This window comes from Callorhinus ursinus, unplaced genomic scaffold (assembly GCF_003265705.2).
Source record: "Callorhinus ursinus isolate GAN/ISIS: 27379988/994484 unplaced genomic scaffold, GSC_fseal_2.0 scaffold12, whole genome shotgun sequence".
Classification (NCBI taxonomy): Eukaryota; Metazoa; Chordata; class Mammalia; order Carnivora; family Otariidae; genus Callorhinus; species Callorhinus ursinus.
Window position 1 is genome coordinate 77,858,524 of NW_027397074.1, and position 18,139 is coordinate 77,876,662.

Sequence of the window (18,139 nt, forward strand, 5' to 3'; positions counted from 1 at the left end):
ATTGGCCAGTGTCCATTTGTATATTTAGTCTCTTAAGTCATTAACCATCCCAAATACATTTGTGCTGTTACTAATCCTGAACCAGATTACATAAAATGACCCATGTGAGAAGCAGCTTGACTGCAAATCAACATCTGTGATTTTTTTTTTTTTTAAGAATTTATTTATTTGACAGAGAGAGACACAGCGAGAGAGGGAACACAAGCAGGGGTAGTAGGAGAGGGAGAAGCAGGCTGGGTGCCCGATGCGGGGCTTGATCTCAGGACCCCGGGATCATGACCCAAGCTGAAGGCAGACACTTAACGAACGACTGAGCCACCCAGGCGCCCCAACATCTGCGATTTTTAAAGGCTGCCCTTGCAAATTCTGAGTTAGGGTTCATATCTGATAGAACGGTGTGATTTTGCTGCCCATGTGCCTTAATATGGATGACATCATTCTCCTCATTGACAGTCACGTGGACCCCAGGAATCCCTCAACTTCACCTGCTTGGGTGACTATAGATCCTTGAGAAGTTGCACCTCTAACCCCACCACGACCACCATCACCAACAACAGCACCATCGCCACCTCTAACACGGGGCTACAGCCCCTAGTACCCTCACCATCACCTCTGTTTCTCTCCCCCTTGCTGTTTAGAGCCATATGACCTTCCTTTGTTTCCTCAAGGTTAAATCAAACCAACAACCCCCGCCCCCAAATTCCCACACTCAACTCCTTCCTCTTGAGGGCTTTATTCTTTACATGTCTGAACACCCTTCCTCTCCAAAGTAGCTGCCATCCTTGGGGGTTCTCCCAATTCTTCATTTCTTTCATGCTCTTGCCACACTGAAATTGCACATTATGTGTTCCCCTGCGGGGTCTCCCTCATGAGTGATCATCTTGTAAGGGCAGGATGTGTGTCTCCGTGTGTCGTCGTGTGTCTCCATGTCCCGGGGCCTAGCATGAGACCTAGTTTTAATACATATTATGGAGCCTTGATAATATTAGATTCTGCTTAAGAAATACGTATTGGGATCAAAAAGTATTGGTTGAATGAATAAGCATGGTCTTTCAGGAGCCACTCCTCAAGGTCCAAACACATTCCCCAAATCAATGCTGCCTGGAACTCTCCGTCCAAGGATAACCTCTCCCCGCCTCTCCTCACATTCTGCTTAGCTGAAAACCCTACCTGTGTGCAGAACGGGCTTTCAATTCACTGCGCGTCTCAGCGTTTCCATGCCCTTTGTAAGAAAAGTTACAAAGATGTCCGTGGAGACTGAGAGGCACGGAGGAAGGGGAGGGCACAGAGGGTGCCTTTGCATTTTGCATTAAACCTATCTATGGAATCCAGGACCCGAGGGCCAGGCTAGCCTCCGAGGGTGTCCGCACTGCTTCCGCTTTAAGGGGCGGAGCCCGAGCGGGCGGGCGGGGCGCTCCCGGAAGACGCGGGCGCCGAGTCCTCGACGTCGGATCCCCAGCCCTCCGCGCGCCCTCCACGGCTCGCGGTCGCCGGACTCCGGCCCTCCGCACCCCTCTCCCCGCCCTCTTCACCCTGATCCCCAGCACTCCCCTCCCCACTCTCTCCATCCCGATCGCCGGCCTTCCGCACACCCTTCCCGCTGTCGGCGTCCGGATCCTCGGGCCCTCATCTTTGAACCTCTGCTCCCCTCACCTCCCGGCCCCTGGCTCTTCCCGACCCGGGCACCCGGTGCCTGGGTCTCCGGCGGTCCGCACTGCGCCTCCCCCACGCCGCGGCTCTCAGCGCTTTGTCCCGGGTGTGCCTTCCTTTTTCCCCCGCACCACCCTTGCCTCCGCCACCCCCCGGCTCTCGGCACCCGGGCCCTCCGCGCCGACCTCCACCCCCAACCCCGCCTAGCCCCTCCGCGCTGTGGCCCTCGGCGGGTGCCCGGCCACCGAGCTGGTGGTGTGGGGTGCCCTGCGGCCGCCAGGCTCCGGCTCCGCCCGCGCGAGGTCGCGTCCCCGCTCTGGGCCTGGCCGGGCGTCTGGCTTGGCCCCTCCCGTCCTCACAGTCGGTGCAGTTCTGAAAGCCCCCGAAGGCGCAGCCGGCTTCAGGCCTTAGGTTTAGGCGAGGTACCGGGAGGGAGAGGGGTGTGGGGCGGGGACGGAGGGGCCGGGCTGCGCGGAGCCTGCCCACGCTTAGCCTGCACGCGGGGTCCGAGCGGCGCAAGATCTCGCTGGCACCCCACGCTTAAGTGGGATACTCAGCTGTGGTCCTGGACTCGTGTCAGCCTTGCCTCAAGCGTGAACATAGATGGGTGCCCTTTAAGCGGGGGGCAGGCAGCCTAGGCCAGGGACCTCTGGGAGAGGATGGTGACCCCCTGGCGCTTCTCCGTCAGAGTCTGCTTGTCGCACCTGAGGGGTTTGGAGCTCCGAAAAGAACTCGGCCTTTTAAGATCATCTGGATGCTCTCGTAATGCCAGACTCTGTTGGCTTCTGCTTGGTACTTTACCCAAACTTATCTCAGCCTATGGGGACACTGGTGAGGGGGCTCCTGAGAGTGTGTGCCAGCGAAGAGCCGGCTGGAGTGACCTAGCTGAAAATGGGCCTCTGGAGAGAGTCTCCCAAGGGGGGCGGCTAGGATGCCTCTTTCTGCACCTCCGTATCTGGCTCCGGGCTGGGGCTCTCTTGATGAAATTCTTCCCCCTCCTGCTCTTCTACCCCCTCACCTACCTGGCTCCCAGCGTCTCCAGCCTGTGGCTCTACCTGCTTCTGAAAGCCACAGAGACCTCAGGCCCATCATACATCAAACTGGGCCAGTGGGCCAGCACCCGGCGCGATCTCTTCTCAGAGGCTTTCTGCGACCAGTTCTCCAAGCTGCATGTCCGGGTGACCCCCCACCCTTGGACTCACACTGAACGCTTCCTGCGCCAGGCATTTGGGGAAGACTGGGGGAGGGTCCTCTGCTTTGAGAAGAAGGAACCTGTGGGTTCAGGCTGCGTGGCCCAAGTGTACAAAGCACGTGCCAATCCCACCTTCCTGGAGCATGACAGCGTCCAGAGACTTGCTAAGGCCTCCCACCTGCAGGCTTCTTCAGAAGCGGGGCCAGTCGGGAGGCTGGGAGAGCTCTTTGGCCCCCCGGGGAAGGGGTGGGGGTTTCAAGGAAGTCTTGCTGACCAGTCATTTCTAGAAAGGCTGCTTCTCCCTAAAGCTGACCCGGTTGGATCAAATGCAGTCGTGTCTCAGTCCTCAGCACCTGCCCACCAGCCTGAGCCGGATCACCTCATCCCCGTGGCAGTGAAAGTAAGTGCTCGGATGTCTTCGGCTGGTCCTTCCTGTCTAAAGTTTCACCGACTCCACAGAGTGGTCCCGGGTCAGGAACCCCCATTTGCAAATCACCCCACATTGCCTTCTGCTGATTTTGATTAGCTTGACCTTTGTGTGCCTGTGCTGAGCACGCTGTATTTCTTGGTTCGAGGGAGGGGTTGTGTGAAGAGTCTGATAAAGGAAATGAAGAGGGTTTGGGGTCTGCTGCCTCTATAGGCGGAGGAACCACCCCCCAGCTGAGCCACACCTCTGGGGCCAGGATAAGTCAGGGACAGTCTGTGGCGAGCCCAAGATGGCGGTATTCATTTTTGCAGAAGTGGCTTCCTTCTCTCTTCTTTTTTAGTCACCCCTGCCTGGGCTCCATCATTTTTGTCTCCACACTTTTCTGTCCCCGTTCAGCATGATCCCAGGGATCTGGCAGACCCCAGCAGCAGGTACCCTTGATGCTCTCTTACACCTCCTTGGAGACCACCCTCTGTTCACACCCACTGAATCATACTTTCCAAGGCCTGAGGCCTGGCTTTTTATAAATGCTGCCAGTGATTCCCGTGAGCAGGCACGTTTGGGGAACACTGGACCAAAGTACCCTCTTGCTCTGGGGAAGACACAGGAGCGGATGGTGCCAGTCATGGTGGACGCATTATTTACAGGTTTTTTTTTTTTTAAGATTTATTTATTTATTTGAAAGAGAGAGAATGAGAGAGAGAGAGAGAGCACACGAGAGGGGGGAGGGTCAGAGGGAGAAGCAGACTCCCCGCTGAGCAGGGAGCCCGATGCGGGACTCGATCCCGGGACTCCAGGATCGTGACCTGAGCCGAAGGCAGTCGCTGAACAGACTGAGCCACCCAGGCGCCCTGGACGCATTATTTAGTGTGTACCAGCTGCCTTTGAGGTAGGCATTTGCTTAACTTACATCTCTATTTATATCTCTGCTTTGTTCCTGAAAGGACTTCATGGGGGGGGGGGGTAAGGACTGTTATCTCCATGTTTTGTTTTTAGATTTTATTTATTTATTTGAGAGAGAATAAGCAAGAGAGAGCGCGAGCAGGGGGGAGGGGCAGAGGCAGAGGGAGAAGGAGACTCCCCATTGAGCAGGGAGCCCGATGTGGGGCTCGATGCCAGGACCCCGGGATCATGACCTGAGCTGAAGGCAGATGCTTAATCGACTGAGCCACCCAGGTGCCCCCTATCTCCATGTTTTAAAAAAGAGGAAAAGGGGGCGCCTGGGTGGCTCAGTCGTTGAGAGTCTGCCTTCAGCTCAGGTCATGATCCCAGGGTCCTGGGATGGAGCCCCGCATCAGACTCTCTGCTCCGCGGGAAGCCTGCTTCTCCCTCTCCCACTCCCCCTGCTTGTGTTCCTGCTCTCGCTGTGTCTCTGTCAAATAAATAAATAAAATCTTAAAAAAAAAAATTAAAAAGAGGAAGAGGAGGCTGAAGAGGTTGAGTAGCTTGGCCAGTTTCAGAGTGGGAATGAGTTGCAGAACCAACAGGCATTTGAAAGCAGACTCTTTCCATCCCACCTCTCGGCATCCTTGCTGGGCTTCTGTGACTCTACACCCTTCTCTGACTCAGGCTTTGGACTCAGTACCTGGTGTGCTCAGTAAAATGCAGATTCCTGGCCCCATGCCCAGAGTCGGTGATGCAGTAGGTCTTGGTGGAGGCCCGGCTGTCCCCATCTACACCGGGTACTCCACAGTGACTTCGATGCACACTGATGTTTGGGACACGTAAACTTAATGTATTTGGAAGGAAAAGCCCACCTGTTCTTCCCGGCAAAGTGAAGTGCAGCGCAGAGGAGTTGGCCCTGGTATCTGAGCGAAGGCACGCAGGAGTGAGGGAGAGGAGGGTCTCGGGTGTTGGGACCACATGCGTTCCCCTCTGATGAGAAGCTGGCTTGGCTCCCTGATGCTGGGGCCCCATCCCGTCAGGGTGAACGTGCCCTCCTGACCCCTCCCTGCCTCACTGTTCTCCTTCCTGGCAGGTGCTGCACCCTGGCTTGCTAGCTCAGGTGCAGATGGACCTGCTCCTGATGAAGATGGGCAGCCGAGTCCTTGCGCTTTTGCCGGGAATCAAGTGGCTTAGTTTGCCTGAGATCGTGGAGGAATTTGAGAAGCTCATGGTCCATCAGGTGAAGTCTCCTTCCCTCAGTTGCAAATTGCATCTCACATAGTTCTTGCCATCAGCTGTTGAGCAAATGCTGAATGGATGCGTGACTTCCCAGTGTGTCACGGCCAGTATGGTGTGGTGGTCGGGTAGGTAATGCTAACCGACGTAACAAAGAATGACCAGATCTCAGAGGCCAAATGCTACGAGGTGATTTCTTGCTTCTGTCAAAGTTCCATGCCGGTGAACTGAAGGAGGGAGAGGGAGCTCTACTCCATAGTGACTCAGGGACCCAGTTTCCTCCCGAGTTGGGCATGGTCATCTTCAACCTATGTCATCTCAGGTCAGTGTGGAATGGGGAGGAGACCATGGAGGATCCCGTAAGAGATCTGGGGCCTTCTTAGTCCACAGGCCAGAGCAGAAATGCCACAGCCCAGTGTAACTGAGCGTGCTTGGGAAGCTATCTTCCTTACTGCCTGGCAGGAAAGTGCAGGATTATGGTGGGGCCTTCAGCATTATTACCTGTACCACAGGCAGCCGCTGAACTCCCGGGTGAGAAGAATTAGTGAAGTGGTGCACCGTGCCTTTGCTTTGTTTCCAGGCCCTCCTCCCTATCCAGGACCCTTGGAATCCTTGCTTAAGTAGCGAGACTTAGTGAACACACTTTGGGGGCAGTCAGGGCTCCAAGTGGGCAACCATCCTGGCTCCCTGTTGGAGAGTGCAGGAGTTGGCAGTCTTTCAGGAGCAATGTGCTAGGTCCTCATTTATGTCCTCTGATGTAAGGTTTTAAGTCCCAGGAATGCATTTTAATGTTTAGAAAGCTTTGCTGTATGCTATGGAGTAATGTAGTTTTGACAATAAAAGAAGATTAAAAGAGAGAAAATAGCTTCTGTTCCCACAGCCATCTTCGCATTACTCCCAGTCCTACCACCCATGAGAGCTTTGGTTCCCCTTCTAGAAGTCTCATAGACAGCATGGGGGTGATGAGTGAGATTTTCTCATCCATAAGGAAGGTATCGTAGGCAGAGTAAATATTTTACGAACAGACCTGTAAATATTTGCAAATAGAGCAGTATCTCAGAGACTCCTGTAGAAGTCTCTACAGGTTCAGTTGGGTTCAGCTGGGGCCCAGAGAGGAAGTGGTCATTCTGTCCTGAGGGTCAAGGCTCCCCAGGCTCAGGCTGAGTCTTGGAAGGTGAGTGGTGTTTACAGTTAGACCAAATGGGGGAAGAACATTCCCGTCAGAGGGAATAAGGAAGGCAAAGGAGAGCGGGGGAGGCTCAGGTAGGCTGGGATGTTCAGCACCATACAGACTGGGGGAAGCTAGAGTTCTGGGCCAGAGAGGAAGTGGGAGGCACAAGAGATGGATCTGAAGAGAGAGCCACCTTGGATGTCATCCTCAAGAATTTAGACTTCATCCTGAGGGTAGTGGGGGGGGGGGCACCAGCAGATGGATTAGAGAGAGGAACGACGGGAGTCAGAGAGCCCCACTCAGGTGCCTCTGTTAGGGCTCCGGTGACTGGCTGCGAGTCAGCTCGGGAGCCACGGGGCGGTGGGGTGGAGCCGAGCGTGCTGAGACTGTAGCCCACTGTGTGGAGGCCACTGGGTGGAGGCCAAGAGAGAAGAAGTAATGTGCAGCCAGGGGAGTGGGGGCAGTAAGTTCTCTTTAGACACGGAGTTTAAGGGCTACCACTTGAAGAGAAGTGTGGAGCTGGTAGCAGGGTCTGGCCGGGGTCTGGCCAGGAGACTGTGTGGTCTTGTCACGAGGAGGTGCCAGCTGAGGATGGAGGCGATGGAGAGGGGGGGCACAGGCTGGTGAAGGGCAGCAGCTGAGAGAGCATCAGCACGTGTGGGGCACGCAGAGGAAGAACGGCCAGGAGACCAGACCCAGGCGGAGCGGTTGGAGGCTGGGGGAGGGCCATGGGGGGGAAGTAAACAGCAGGTGCCAGGAGATGAGTTGTTCAGGAAGAAGGGGGTCCTCAATGGCACCAGTACCAGGCGCCCCCAGAGCTCGTTAGGATAAAGGTGGGAGCGGTCCCTTGAGTCAGGCACGCGAAAGGCTTGGTGAGTGTAGGGAGCAGGGTCAGTGCAGTGGGCGGAGGGGAGCGGGCTGCTGGAGACCAGTGGAGACAAACCCCTGGGACATGGGGAAGGGCTGCATGGGCTGGAGTGAAGGGGGGTGAGCGGAGAGGGAATGGCGGGGAGGCAGCCAGGCCCAGGTTCTGCAGGGGTGTCTGCAGCTGTAGCTTCCAGAGGTTCATGGAGGCAAAACCATCCCTCTCGAGTCTCCTGGGGCGTTCTGCAGGAAGGCAGGAGGGGAAGGCCCGTGGATGTGGGGACTGGCTAGCCCTATGGTGCTGCAGATGCTGCCATCCCGGTGCCCAGGTCACCCCTCAACCCTTCTCTCCATACCCCTCTAGATCGACCTGCGTTACGAAGCCCAGAATCTAGAACACTTCCAGTGCAACTTCCTGAATGTGAATTCTGTCAAATTCCCCACCCCTCTGCGTCCCTTTGTCACCAGGGATGTCTTGGTGGAGACGTACGAAGTAAGTGAGAGCTTCCTGGGGCTGTGCCTTTCGCTCACGGCTGGGCCATCTCCGCTGAAAAGACAAAAGCCAAGAGAGCATGTGATTACTGTCCGTAAAGCTGAGGGGAGTTCAAATACGGGGTGGGGAGGCAGCAGAGGGAGATGGCTGGGAGCCTGGACATGGCCCCAGACTTTTCTGGGCTTGAAAATCTTTCCATTTTATTTGCTGGTGACTTCATTTTCCTCCTGTGTAACAGTGGGTGCCTGTCCCTGCCTTGTAGGCTTGTCCCAGGAGTCAGTGACACGTTGAATGCAAACTGCCTTCAGCACAGAGTTTGCAAAGAAAAAGTGCTCAGGAAGGTGTTGGTGTCACATCGTTGGCCTTAGCTGTTGCCTGGTCCGGCCTCCTTTGTAAAAATGGTAACGTGAGACCCAGGGAAGTGACATGAAAGACCCACTGTTACTGGCTGTGTGACCTTGAGCAAGTTACTTAAACTCTCTGGGCTTTAGTTCTTCTCTTTGCTACTGAGGAATAACAAGATCGATCTCAATGGGCACTTGTCTCCATGGACAAATAACTAACCTATATGAAATGTTTACTTTCCCCTTTCTTCTCTTTCTCCCCTTTCTTTCCTGCTCGAGGTCACAGGGCTCACTCATGTCCCTGTTGGCTCTCCTGAGGCCTGCTCCTGTCTTCTCTCATGACATTACAACATCTCTTATCTGTGGGTGGTGGAGTCATGGGTTTCCTCCATAATAAGCCTATGGGACTTGTTTTCTTTTGAGAAGTGTTACAGAAGGGAAGAGCAAACAGGTTAAAATTAACTTGTGGGTGACAGATTCAGAGGGATTGTAAGGAAGGGAAAACTCTTTGGGAAGAGTCGGGACGGGAAGGTGGCGCCGATGTGTCCCGTGGGGATGAAGAGCAGGGCACTGGGCGGGCTGTCCAGGGTAAAGCTCTCTCTTTCCTGACCTTCCTTAAAGGAGAGCGTGCCTGTGTCCAGCTACCAGCAGGCGGGGATTCCCACTGACTTGAAGAAGAAGATTGCACGGCTGGGGATCAACATGCTCCTGAAGATGGTGAGCTCGTGGGCTTGGAGAGGGTGCTCTGGCCCCGCAGGTGGTCGAGTTGCGTGTGGGGAGGTGGCGGAGACACCGGTCGGCTGCCATGGGCGGTGGGGGGTGAGCAAAGCAGCAAGCCACCATGGTGAGAGTCTGCTCCGGAAGTAGCCCCTTCATTCTGTGCCTTTCTGTTAAGCACAGTCTTGGGGGCATGCATTCTGTCACCGTGCCGGGTGCTGTGGGAAGAGCGGGGAGACAGACCCAGGCCCTGCCCACGTTGCCTACAGTTTAGACAGCCGAAGATATCGTATGTTCAGTGGCACTTCATTCATTCATCCGGCAGTGTTTATCGAGCACGTATTCTGTGCCAGGCACTGAATTAAGTGCTAGATTTACAGTAGTGAGCGAAACAGACATGATTACAATGTTCATGGAACTGCCGTTCTCTGGGAAGACAGGCCACAAATAAAGGACACAGGTAGCACAGGGTCATTTAGGAGGGGCCTGTCCTGGCCTCGGGATTTATTCAGGAAGTGGCACCATCTGAGCTGAGATGTAAAGTCTCGGTGTCACCTACGAGGGGACAGCCTGACGATGAAAAGGACACTCGTAGAGGGACATAGTGAGCCCTCAGCCGTGTCAGCTTTCAGGCATTCATAGCGGCTCACGTGGAGGAGTGAAGGAAGAAGGTACGGAAGTGTAGGGCCTGAGCTCTTCCTGGTGGCCGGCACGGGAGACCGTGGTCGGGGGATGGATGGCCCGTGGTTGGCAGGAAAGAGGATGAGCGTCCAGGCCTGGAGGGTGCAGGGGCTGGGTGAGAAGGAACCAGGTGGGAGGACAGAACCCACGTGACTGACGTGAGCCGTGGGGAACGAGGCCGGTGGCCAAAGTGGGGCAGGGGTGGGAACAGGAGCTCGGAGCAGGCCCTGCCTCCACCTCTAGCCTCTGGGGGAAAGTCAGCAGCCCCCACCCGAGGGGCTCCTGGAGCGGCGGGATTGTGTGGGGAGAGCTGGGTGTCCACTCAGTGGGGAACCAGGCCACCCTGGGCCGGAGGGGAAGCTGCAGTGGGAGCAGCTAGGGGAGAAACAGCACCAAGCGGACCCAGGAGGCAGGAGATCATGACGGGCTCCAGCTTGTAGGATGGAGGACGGGGGCGAAAGCTGGGGGGCTAAGCTGACAGCCATGCGCCAAGAGGTTCAGCCCTGGTGTCAGGGGTCAGCCAGCCCTTCGAACCCACGTCCGGCAGGTGTGCCAGCCCCGGCTTCTCTAGTTCTCAGGATTTTCACCAGGGAAGCAGCCTCTTGCTGCCTTCAGAGCCAGAACCCGGACCGGGGGGGTCTCTGTGTGGCCTGGGGCTGCGGCAGGAGGAGTCCCGGAGAGCCTCTGTAGCGGCAGTTCTCGGCGCCGGCCTCTGGGCTCTCCTTCCCCTCTAGAAGCACTGCGGGTGGTTTCTGACGACAGAGACGACCTTATTCCTGCCCCACGAATCACACCTGACTTGCGTAGTCCATCGTAGTCCCTGGGGCTTTCTTTCCTGCTTAGTAGGTTCAAAGCCACTTCCCCGGCCCACCCGATTCTGTGTGCCGGGATGGTTGTCGGTATCACGGTCAGACGTCACTGGGATGGGCAGATGGAGGTAATGGAGGGGAAGTCTGATGTATGAAAAAAATTTTAAAAGATATTTATTTATTTTTATTTATTTGACACACACACAGAGAGAGAGAGCACAAGAAGGGAGAGTGGCAGGCAGATGGAGAGGGAGAAGGAGGCTCCCTGCCGAGCAGGGGGAGCCCGATGCAGGGCTCGATCCCAGGACCCTGGGATCATGACCTGAGCCGAAGGCAGACGCTTAACCAGAAATAATTTTTCTCTTAAAAATGTCAACCTGGCCTATGCCAGTACAGATTCTGAATGCATGACATAAGCAGTGAGCCTTTATGAAATGGTGTACTCAATCCCTGGGCACTCACTGTCACCTTGGAAGCTTTTTTGCACACGGCCTGGTGGTGATGGGGCGGGAAGGGGTGACTCTGCCTTGAATAGCGCTGATCTCCTTTCAGATATTTGTGGACAACTTCGTCCACGCGGACCTCCACCCTGGGAACATCCTGGTCCAGGGTGCCGACGGTCTTTCCGGGAGTCCAGAGGCACAGCTGCAGCAGGTGGGGGTCTGTGACGCGCTGGTGGGGGCCACGCCGCCCGCCTGCCGCCCGCTGCGCCTGGTGCTGCTGGATGCCGGCATCGTGGCAGAGCTGCGGGCTGCCGACCTGAGCAACTTCCGCGCCGTTTTCATGGCTGTGGCGATGGGGCAGGTGAGACCCACTGGGCCCGCGGGAGCTGGGGACAGTCTTGAACTGCGGGGCCCCGCGGCCCTCGTCAGTCTTGTAAATGTGTCCGTTTGCCTCTGGTGCTCCCGACGGACGGAGTGGAGTGAGGGGGGAGGGATTGGGAGGGAGGGGGGGAGAGAAAATGAAGCCAGCCGAGGGGTCTTTAGTCAGAAGGTGCTGAGGCCCACGTGTGTCACCTGTTCTGAGTAGCTCATGGTTTGGGACCAGGGGAGGAAATGGCTCCACCCTGAATGCTGCCACCTGCAGGGAGTTTCTCTCCCCTCCGCGGCAGGCCTGCGGGTGGGCGCTGGGAACACTGGCTTCTGGTCCGAGTCACAGCCGGCCTGGCCTGTGCCACTTGCTACAAGACGGCAGGCCGGTGAGAAGCCCCAACACAGACTTAGCCTCCAAGGCTGGGACGACCCCTTGGGATCTGGAGTGGTTTTTGACTCCTGACCCTTTGGCTGTGAGGGGCTCCGGTGGTTGAGAATTATTATTTACAGAAAGGGATTCAGCACAACCTCTACTGAGTCAAGAGTGACAATGAAGAAACCCTCCGACCAACTGGTGTGGAATTTTCCAGCAAGAAAGACCCTGGCAAAGAGAGAACTGTTTTGTTTTTGTTGTTGTTGTTGTTGTTGTTTTTAATAAAGGCAAAATTCAGGGGAGCCCCTGCTCCTTTGGGAGCCTTCTGAGGGGACAAACCAAAGGCTTGAGCAGCCTGAGACAGTTGAAAGTGTCCCCTGAGTCAAGGTTAAACACAGGTGCAGTGGCAGGCGGAGGGTGGGGGGACGTTCCCCTGCACAGGTTGGGGTGAAGGAAGGTCACAGCCAGAGAGGAAGAGCTCGGCTCCCAGGGCGGCACTGGGGGAGGCGAAAGGCTCTGGGAGTGACCACTAGGGTGTTTAGGGGGCCCGGGAGGTTCTGGTCTGAGGGCGCCCGGGGCAGAGGAGGAGGTGGGAGGCTGGAGCACAGAGGCTGGGTCAGGTGTGAGGAGGGAATGCTCCTCGGCCAGGAAGAGAGCCCACAAGGCGAGTGTGGCCGATCGAGTCCAGAGGCAGGTCCTGGTGACTCTGGGGACGGGCTGGTTGGTCAGCAGGGCCTCGTGGAGCGTGAGCGGCAGGACACTGGCTTTGCTGCTGTGCCCTGCATGTCTGTTGAAGGTGAAGGAGACGAACACAGCTCCTGGCCCTGGCTGCGCTAGGCCAGTGGGGGTGCCACCACTTTCAAAGTCTCTGTCGGTTACCAGCTATTCTGGAGAGGGGCAAGATTAAAAAAGGATGGGTGGTCAAAGGCAGGATGGTTGAAACCTTGGGTAGAAGCACCTAGGATATGAGGCAGAGCGTCTAGTTTTATGGTCTCTTGACTCTACCAAGTTCCTTTCTTTCACGTCTTGTAGGGCCAGAGAGTGGCCGAGCTCATCCTGCATCATGCCCGGGCCAGCGAGTGCAGGGACGTGGAGGGGTTCAAGGCTGAGATGGCCACACTGGTGACCCAGGCCAGGAAGAACACCATCACCCTGGAAAAGGTGAGCAGGCCACTCGGGGGGTGGAGGCCGTGGGGCGTTTACCGCCCTGGCCCTTAGATGGAGCAAAGGTCGAAGGGAGACCCTCTTTATGGGGAGTTGGGGGTTGAGTGGGGTTGAGTTTTAAGGCAGATAAAGAGCAAACCTGTCCTCTGCCCGCATCTTCCGGGTGTGAGGCAGGTCCCTGGAGTCCCTGGCTCTCAGGAGTGGCTCCGTGACCTGGTGGCATTTATAGTGCCGTAACCCCTTCCTGTCCCGGGTGCAGCCATTCTGCTGCTTCACCGGGATCAGGAGCTCGGCTGAGCAGGGTGGGAGGGAGGACTAAGGCCCTTGAGCAGCCAAAGGACATACCTAACGTTCATGTCCTTTATTTACACCTGAACCAAAGCCCACTCTGTGTTTTAGACACAGTTCTAGCAAACTCGACTGTTTTCTCACCGAGTGCATGGTCTACACTAGCAGGAGTGAGTCAGAGCAAGGAGTGGCCCCCTGGTCGTGAGGATGGGTGGCTGGCAGTCCGGCCCTGCGGATCTCATGGATTCGGATGTGATTGTGTGCGTGCTGGGAGTGGTGGGAGTGACAGGGCGGACGGGCCTCAAGGCTCGACTCCGGCAGGGGTCTTTGAACTCACTAGTGCGATGGGGGCTGTGCTGGTGCGCGTGTGGTCCTTTCTGGAATTTGTCCGACAGCTGGTGTGTGTGTGGGCGGGGGGTGGTGGTTGCTAGTGTGGGTGTGAGCGGGTGTGGGTGGGAGGGACGGGGAGGGACGGGGCCTGCAAGGGAGAGGAGCGGTGGAGGGGACTCTGCAGTCAGTTTTATCCTGTTTTCCAGCTTCAAGTTTCCAGCCTCTTGTCGAATGTCTTTAAGTTACTGATGACGCACAAGGTGAGGCCCCCCGGCGGAGCTGAGCCCCCCGCGCTCTGGTCAGGCTGGCGGGGACGGGCCTGGGGAAGCGGGCAGGTGGCTGCAGGGCGCTGAGAGGGCCTTCTCCTACAGGACATCTCAGTTGTGCAAACATCTTCCATACCAGTCCGTTTGTGTGAAGTGCGCCGTCTCTGTTTCCTGACACGGTCGTGCCGGGGTCTTTGCCTCGCCACGGTCAGTCTGGGTACTGTCAGTCTAGCAGTCTAAGTACTCGTGGCCCCTAGCCGGAGGAATATGTCTATCCAATGCAAAAACTGTCTAACTCAGGCTCTTCATACCTTTTCCCTCCTCAGTTCATGTTACTGATGCTTAGTCTTAATGTAAGTCATACTTAGTTCTTTCCTGGGGTCGGGGCGGCCCAAGAGGAGGTGCCTCTTGCCCTGGTGCGTTTGGAGGCCCCAGAGGGGCTGTCCTGGCCCCAGCCCCTTGGAGGGTGGCGGCCTCACGGTTCTTCACCTTGGCCTTTGCCTCGGGCTCTGTCTCTGTGTGATGGAGGGTGGTCTTGGGCCACTCTTCAGAGCCAAGCCACCAGCCAAGGGTGTAAGGCATCGAGGGCAGGGCAGGTTCTCCTCTGAAGATGGCCTTGCCCATTGTTTCTCTTGAGGTTCTGCAGTCTGATAATGAAACACTGCATGGGAAAGGCAGCTACTTGACAAGGATCGTAACACACAACTGAGAGAAGGTTGTCTGGCCGAGCACCTTCACTTTACAGAAGGCACGGGGGAGGCAGGGTGGTCCGCTCGCCTCTCTGGGCCTCGCGGGCGGAGCCAAGACTTGACCCACAACCAGGTCTCTCAGTCCCGCGCTCTCTCTGCGGCTCCACAATTGCTCTGGAGCGGCTGGGTGCTCGGAACAAAACCGACACGCAGACTGAGGGTCCCCCAAGTATGCCATGGACTCATGGGGTAACAGGTGCAGTGAGCACATGTGGGATGCCTGCCACCTGGACTCGGTCGTGCTGGGTGCTTTTCATCCAGTCTCTCATTCAAATCTCAGGACAATCCCCACTGGCAGGTATGATCTCTGCCATATTATCCGCACGAAGAGACGGGCACTGAAAGGTCAGGTGACTCCCCATGTCCCACCGACTATGCATGCCAGAGCCACGGTCTGCACCCGTCTCCGGCTCTAGAGTTGGCTTTGTTGGTGGGGTTTTGGTGAAAAGCTTTATGCTCTCCAAAACTGTTGACAAGCTCTGTTTTAAAAACGACTTAACTATCACCGTGGGATTGGGAAAAGCTTTAATCATTGCTAGGGAGTGGGGCTGGAGAGAAACAGGAATGAACACACACTCCTGGGAGTCCAGTTGCACCCAGTGTGGAGCCGGTAGCCTCGGCTCACACTCCCCAGCTCTGACCTACATGAGCCTCTCCGAGCCCGCAGGGCCGCCGGGAGGACTGGCCGAGTCATGGCGCTGTGTGCCGAGCTCCTTCTCAGCACCCTGTAGTGACTGATTTAGCTGTGTCATATTTGTCAGTATCCCACTTAAACCCCTCCACATTCATCAAGGCAGGCACCTATGCCAAGAGGCCTGGCAACAAACCCACGGCCACATGGCCCCTGTGGCAGGTTCAGGACCCGGGTGCTGGCAGTCTGACCACAGAGCCCCGACTCTTACTGCTTTGTCCTCCTGCCTCCTGTGCTCTAAGTCCGGACACGGCCTTCCTGATACACAGTGGGGGACACCGTAGGCAGAAGCTCCCTAAAGGTTTGCTGTTGACATTGCTCTTCCCAGGATGGAAGAGCAGAGAATGTCTAGTACAAGTACTGCATTCTAGGTACTTCCCTAGGCATTTTGTTTTTTTAGAAAACTTAAAAATGTTTACTTATAGTTAAAAATACATATATAAAATTTACCCTAACCATTTCCAGTGCATAGTTCAGCAGCGTCAACCATATTTACATTGTTGTGTGGCAAATCTCTAGAAGTTTCTCAACTTGCAAAATGGAAACTATATCCATTGAACAGCTCCCGATTAATTTCTCCTGGTGGCAACCACCGGTCCACTTTGCTTCCATGATTTGGGTGACTTTATTTACCTCGTATAAATGGAGTTGTGCAGTATTTGGCCTTTTGTGACTGGCTTATTTCACTCACCATAATGCTCTTGAGGCTCATCCATATTGTAGCATGTCACAGAATTTCTTTTTCAAGACTAAAGAATATTCCATTATATATATATATATATATATATATATATATATACACCATATTTTCTGTATTCGTTCATCCATCCGTGGACATTTGGGCTAGTTCCACCTCTTGGCTATTATGAATAATGCTGCAGTGAACATGGATGTGCAAATATTTCTTTGAGGTCCTGCTTTCAGTTCTTTTGTATATTTACCCAGAAGTGGGACTGCAAGATCATAAGGTATTTTTGTAGTTTTTGAGGAAGCTCTGTACTGCTTTTCCACACATGATTTTACATTCCCGCCATCAATATACAAAGGATCCGGTTTTCCACATCCTCACCAACACTTGTTATTCTGTTTTTTTGATAATGGTCATCCTAACAGGTGGGAGGTGGTATCTCATTGTGATTTTGATAGCATTTCTCGAATGATTAGTGATGTTCAGCATCTATTCATATGCTTGTTGGCCATTTGAATGTCTTCTTTGGAGAAATGTCTATTCATGCGGCACTTAATTTTTTTTTAAAGATTTTATTTATTTATTTGACAGAGACACTGAGAGAGGGAACACAAGCAGGGGGGAGGGGTAGAGGGAGAGGGAGAAGCAGGCTTCCCGCCGAGCAGGGAGCCCAATACGGGGCTCGATCCCAGCACCCCGGGACCATGACCTGAGCTGAAGGCAGATACCCAACGACTGAGCCACTCAGGCGCCCCCATGTGGCACTTAATTTTTTAATAAGATACTGGCCAGAAACACAGAGATAGAAAGAATACAGCAAACACTGAGGAACTCACCACTCAGCTTAAGAATGAAAGCCTTGCCCATGGTGTTGAAGCACCATCTGACTCCCCAGACAACTTTTCAGGCCTGAACAGAGACAGATATCCTTTCCTTTCAACAGAGATTATTTCCCCCTGTGTCCACCTGCGGTTTTCCGACCTTCAGTCCATTTGAGAAACAGATTCTTATTCTTCTAGGTTTAAATCTTGGCTCTCCTCTCCCTCACGCAGTGACCTTGAGCAAGTCACTTAACCAGCCTGTGCTTGAGCTTTCTTTCTATAGAACGGGGATAATGATAGTACTTTTGAGAATTACTTGAGTGATTCACTTAAATTGGTATTACTATTAACCTGGCTCCAAAGGGGAAGAAGTTGGGGCGCCTGGGTGGCTCAGTTGATAAAGCGTCTGCCTTCAGCTCAGGTCATGATCCTGTGGTCCTGGGATTGAGCCCCACATTGGGCTCCCTGCTCAGTGGGGAGCCTGCTTCTCTCTCTCCCCACTGCTCATGCTCTCTCTCTCAAATAAATAAATAAATAAAATCTTAAAAGGGTCGGGGAGAAGCTCTTCGGTGTTTGAGCAAAGCCGCTTGTGCATGGTCTCAAAAAGGCTATGGCAGATCTTGAAGAATGACCCTCATGTAGATTTATCGTTTCTGGTATAGCTACGAAATATTCATTGTATTATTTTTAAGTCATTCAAACATGCGCGTGCACACACACACACACACACACACACACCCCTAGAGAAGTACATGCTGCATCCCCCAGATTTCCCCTTAATATTTCTAGTAGATGGGAGGTTGGGTGAGTAGATGGGAGGTTGGGTGAGTAGATGGGAGGTTGGGTGAGTAGATGGGAGGTTGGGTGAGTAGATGAGATGGTGGGGAGAATGATGGGTAGGGGAAAGAGTGTTAGGTAGACGGTAGAAATCCCAGCAGGCCTGGAGTGGACAGTCACATGGTTACCCAGGATACTGTCCCTAGATCCATGGGCTTTGGAAAGAACCCATGTTTTTCTGTTTCAGGTAAAACTAGAGAGCAACTTTGCCTCCATCGTGTTCGCCATCATGGTGTTAGAGGGGCTTGGCCGCTCACTGGACCCCAAACTGGACATCCTGGAGGCAGCAAAGCCCTTCCTTCTGAAAGGACCAGCGTCCTCCTGCTGACCACAGCAGTGGGCATGCAGTGGGCCTTCATCTGAGACCTGAAGGCCACTCCCAACCGCCTCTCCTGTGGCAGCTTGAACATTTTAAAATTGGGATGCATGGAAGGCATACCAGTATTTTTCATTCTGACTTGGTTTCAGGGGTCTGTTTTAAAAGCTTTGGGTTATTTGGGGAAGTGAAGGGAGGGAAGAGCCCTAGCCATTCAGTCGTGGAAGCTGGGCCTGGTGTCGGGGAAGACTATTTCAGGGAAAATGTTCTGTGGAGAAGGACAAATAAACTTAGTTATTTTGTTTTCTCGTTTTTGTCTCCTCTTTTTTTAACCC

The 18,139-nt window shown here is 54.6% G+C and overlaps 1 protein-coding gene across 1 annotated transcript; it reads left to right on the forward strand.

The window, feature by feature from the left end:
* Positions 1-1,465: 1,465 nt before the first annotated feature.
* ADCK2 (aarF domain containing kinase 2) lies at positions 1,466-18,115 on the forward strand. Its single transcript, XM_025854831.2, has 8 exons — positions 1,466-3,242; positions 5,248-5,394; positions 7,790-7,918; positions 8,884-8,979; positions 11,022-11,273; positions 12,687-12,815; positions 13,643-13,696; positions 17,676-18,115. Exons 1-8 carry the CDS (start codon positions 2,310-2,312, stop codon positions 17,814-17,816), a joined length of 1,881 nt encoding a protein of 626 aa, XP_025710616.1. The 5' UTR covers positions 1,466-2,309; the 3' UTR covers positions 17,817-18,115.
* The last annotated feature ends 24 nt before the right edge of the window (positions 18,116-18,139 follow it).

Bases quoted from the DNA above. Each gene is read 5' to 3' on its own strand.
- ADCK2 (XM_025854831.2), top strand. From the start codon at position 2,310: ATGGTGACCCCCTGGCGCTTCTCCGTCAGAGTCTGCTTGTCGCACCTG. The intron at 5,395-7,789 runs GTGAAGTCTCCT...ATACCCCTCTAG, and splicing joins AGAAGCTCATGGTCCATCAG to ATCGACCTGCGTTACGAAGC. The intron at 13,697-17,675 runs GTGAGGCCCCCC...TTTCTGTTTCAG, and splicing joins AGTTACTGATGACGCACAAG to GTAAAACTAGAGAGCAACTT.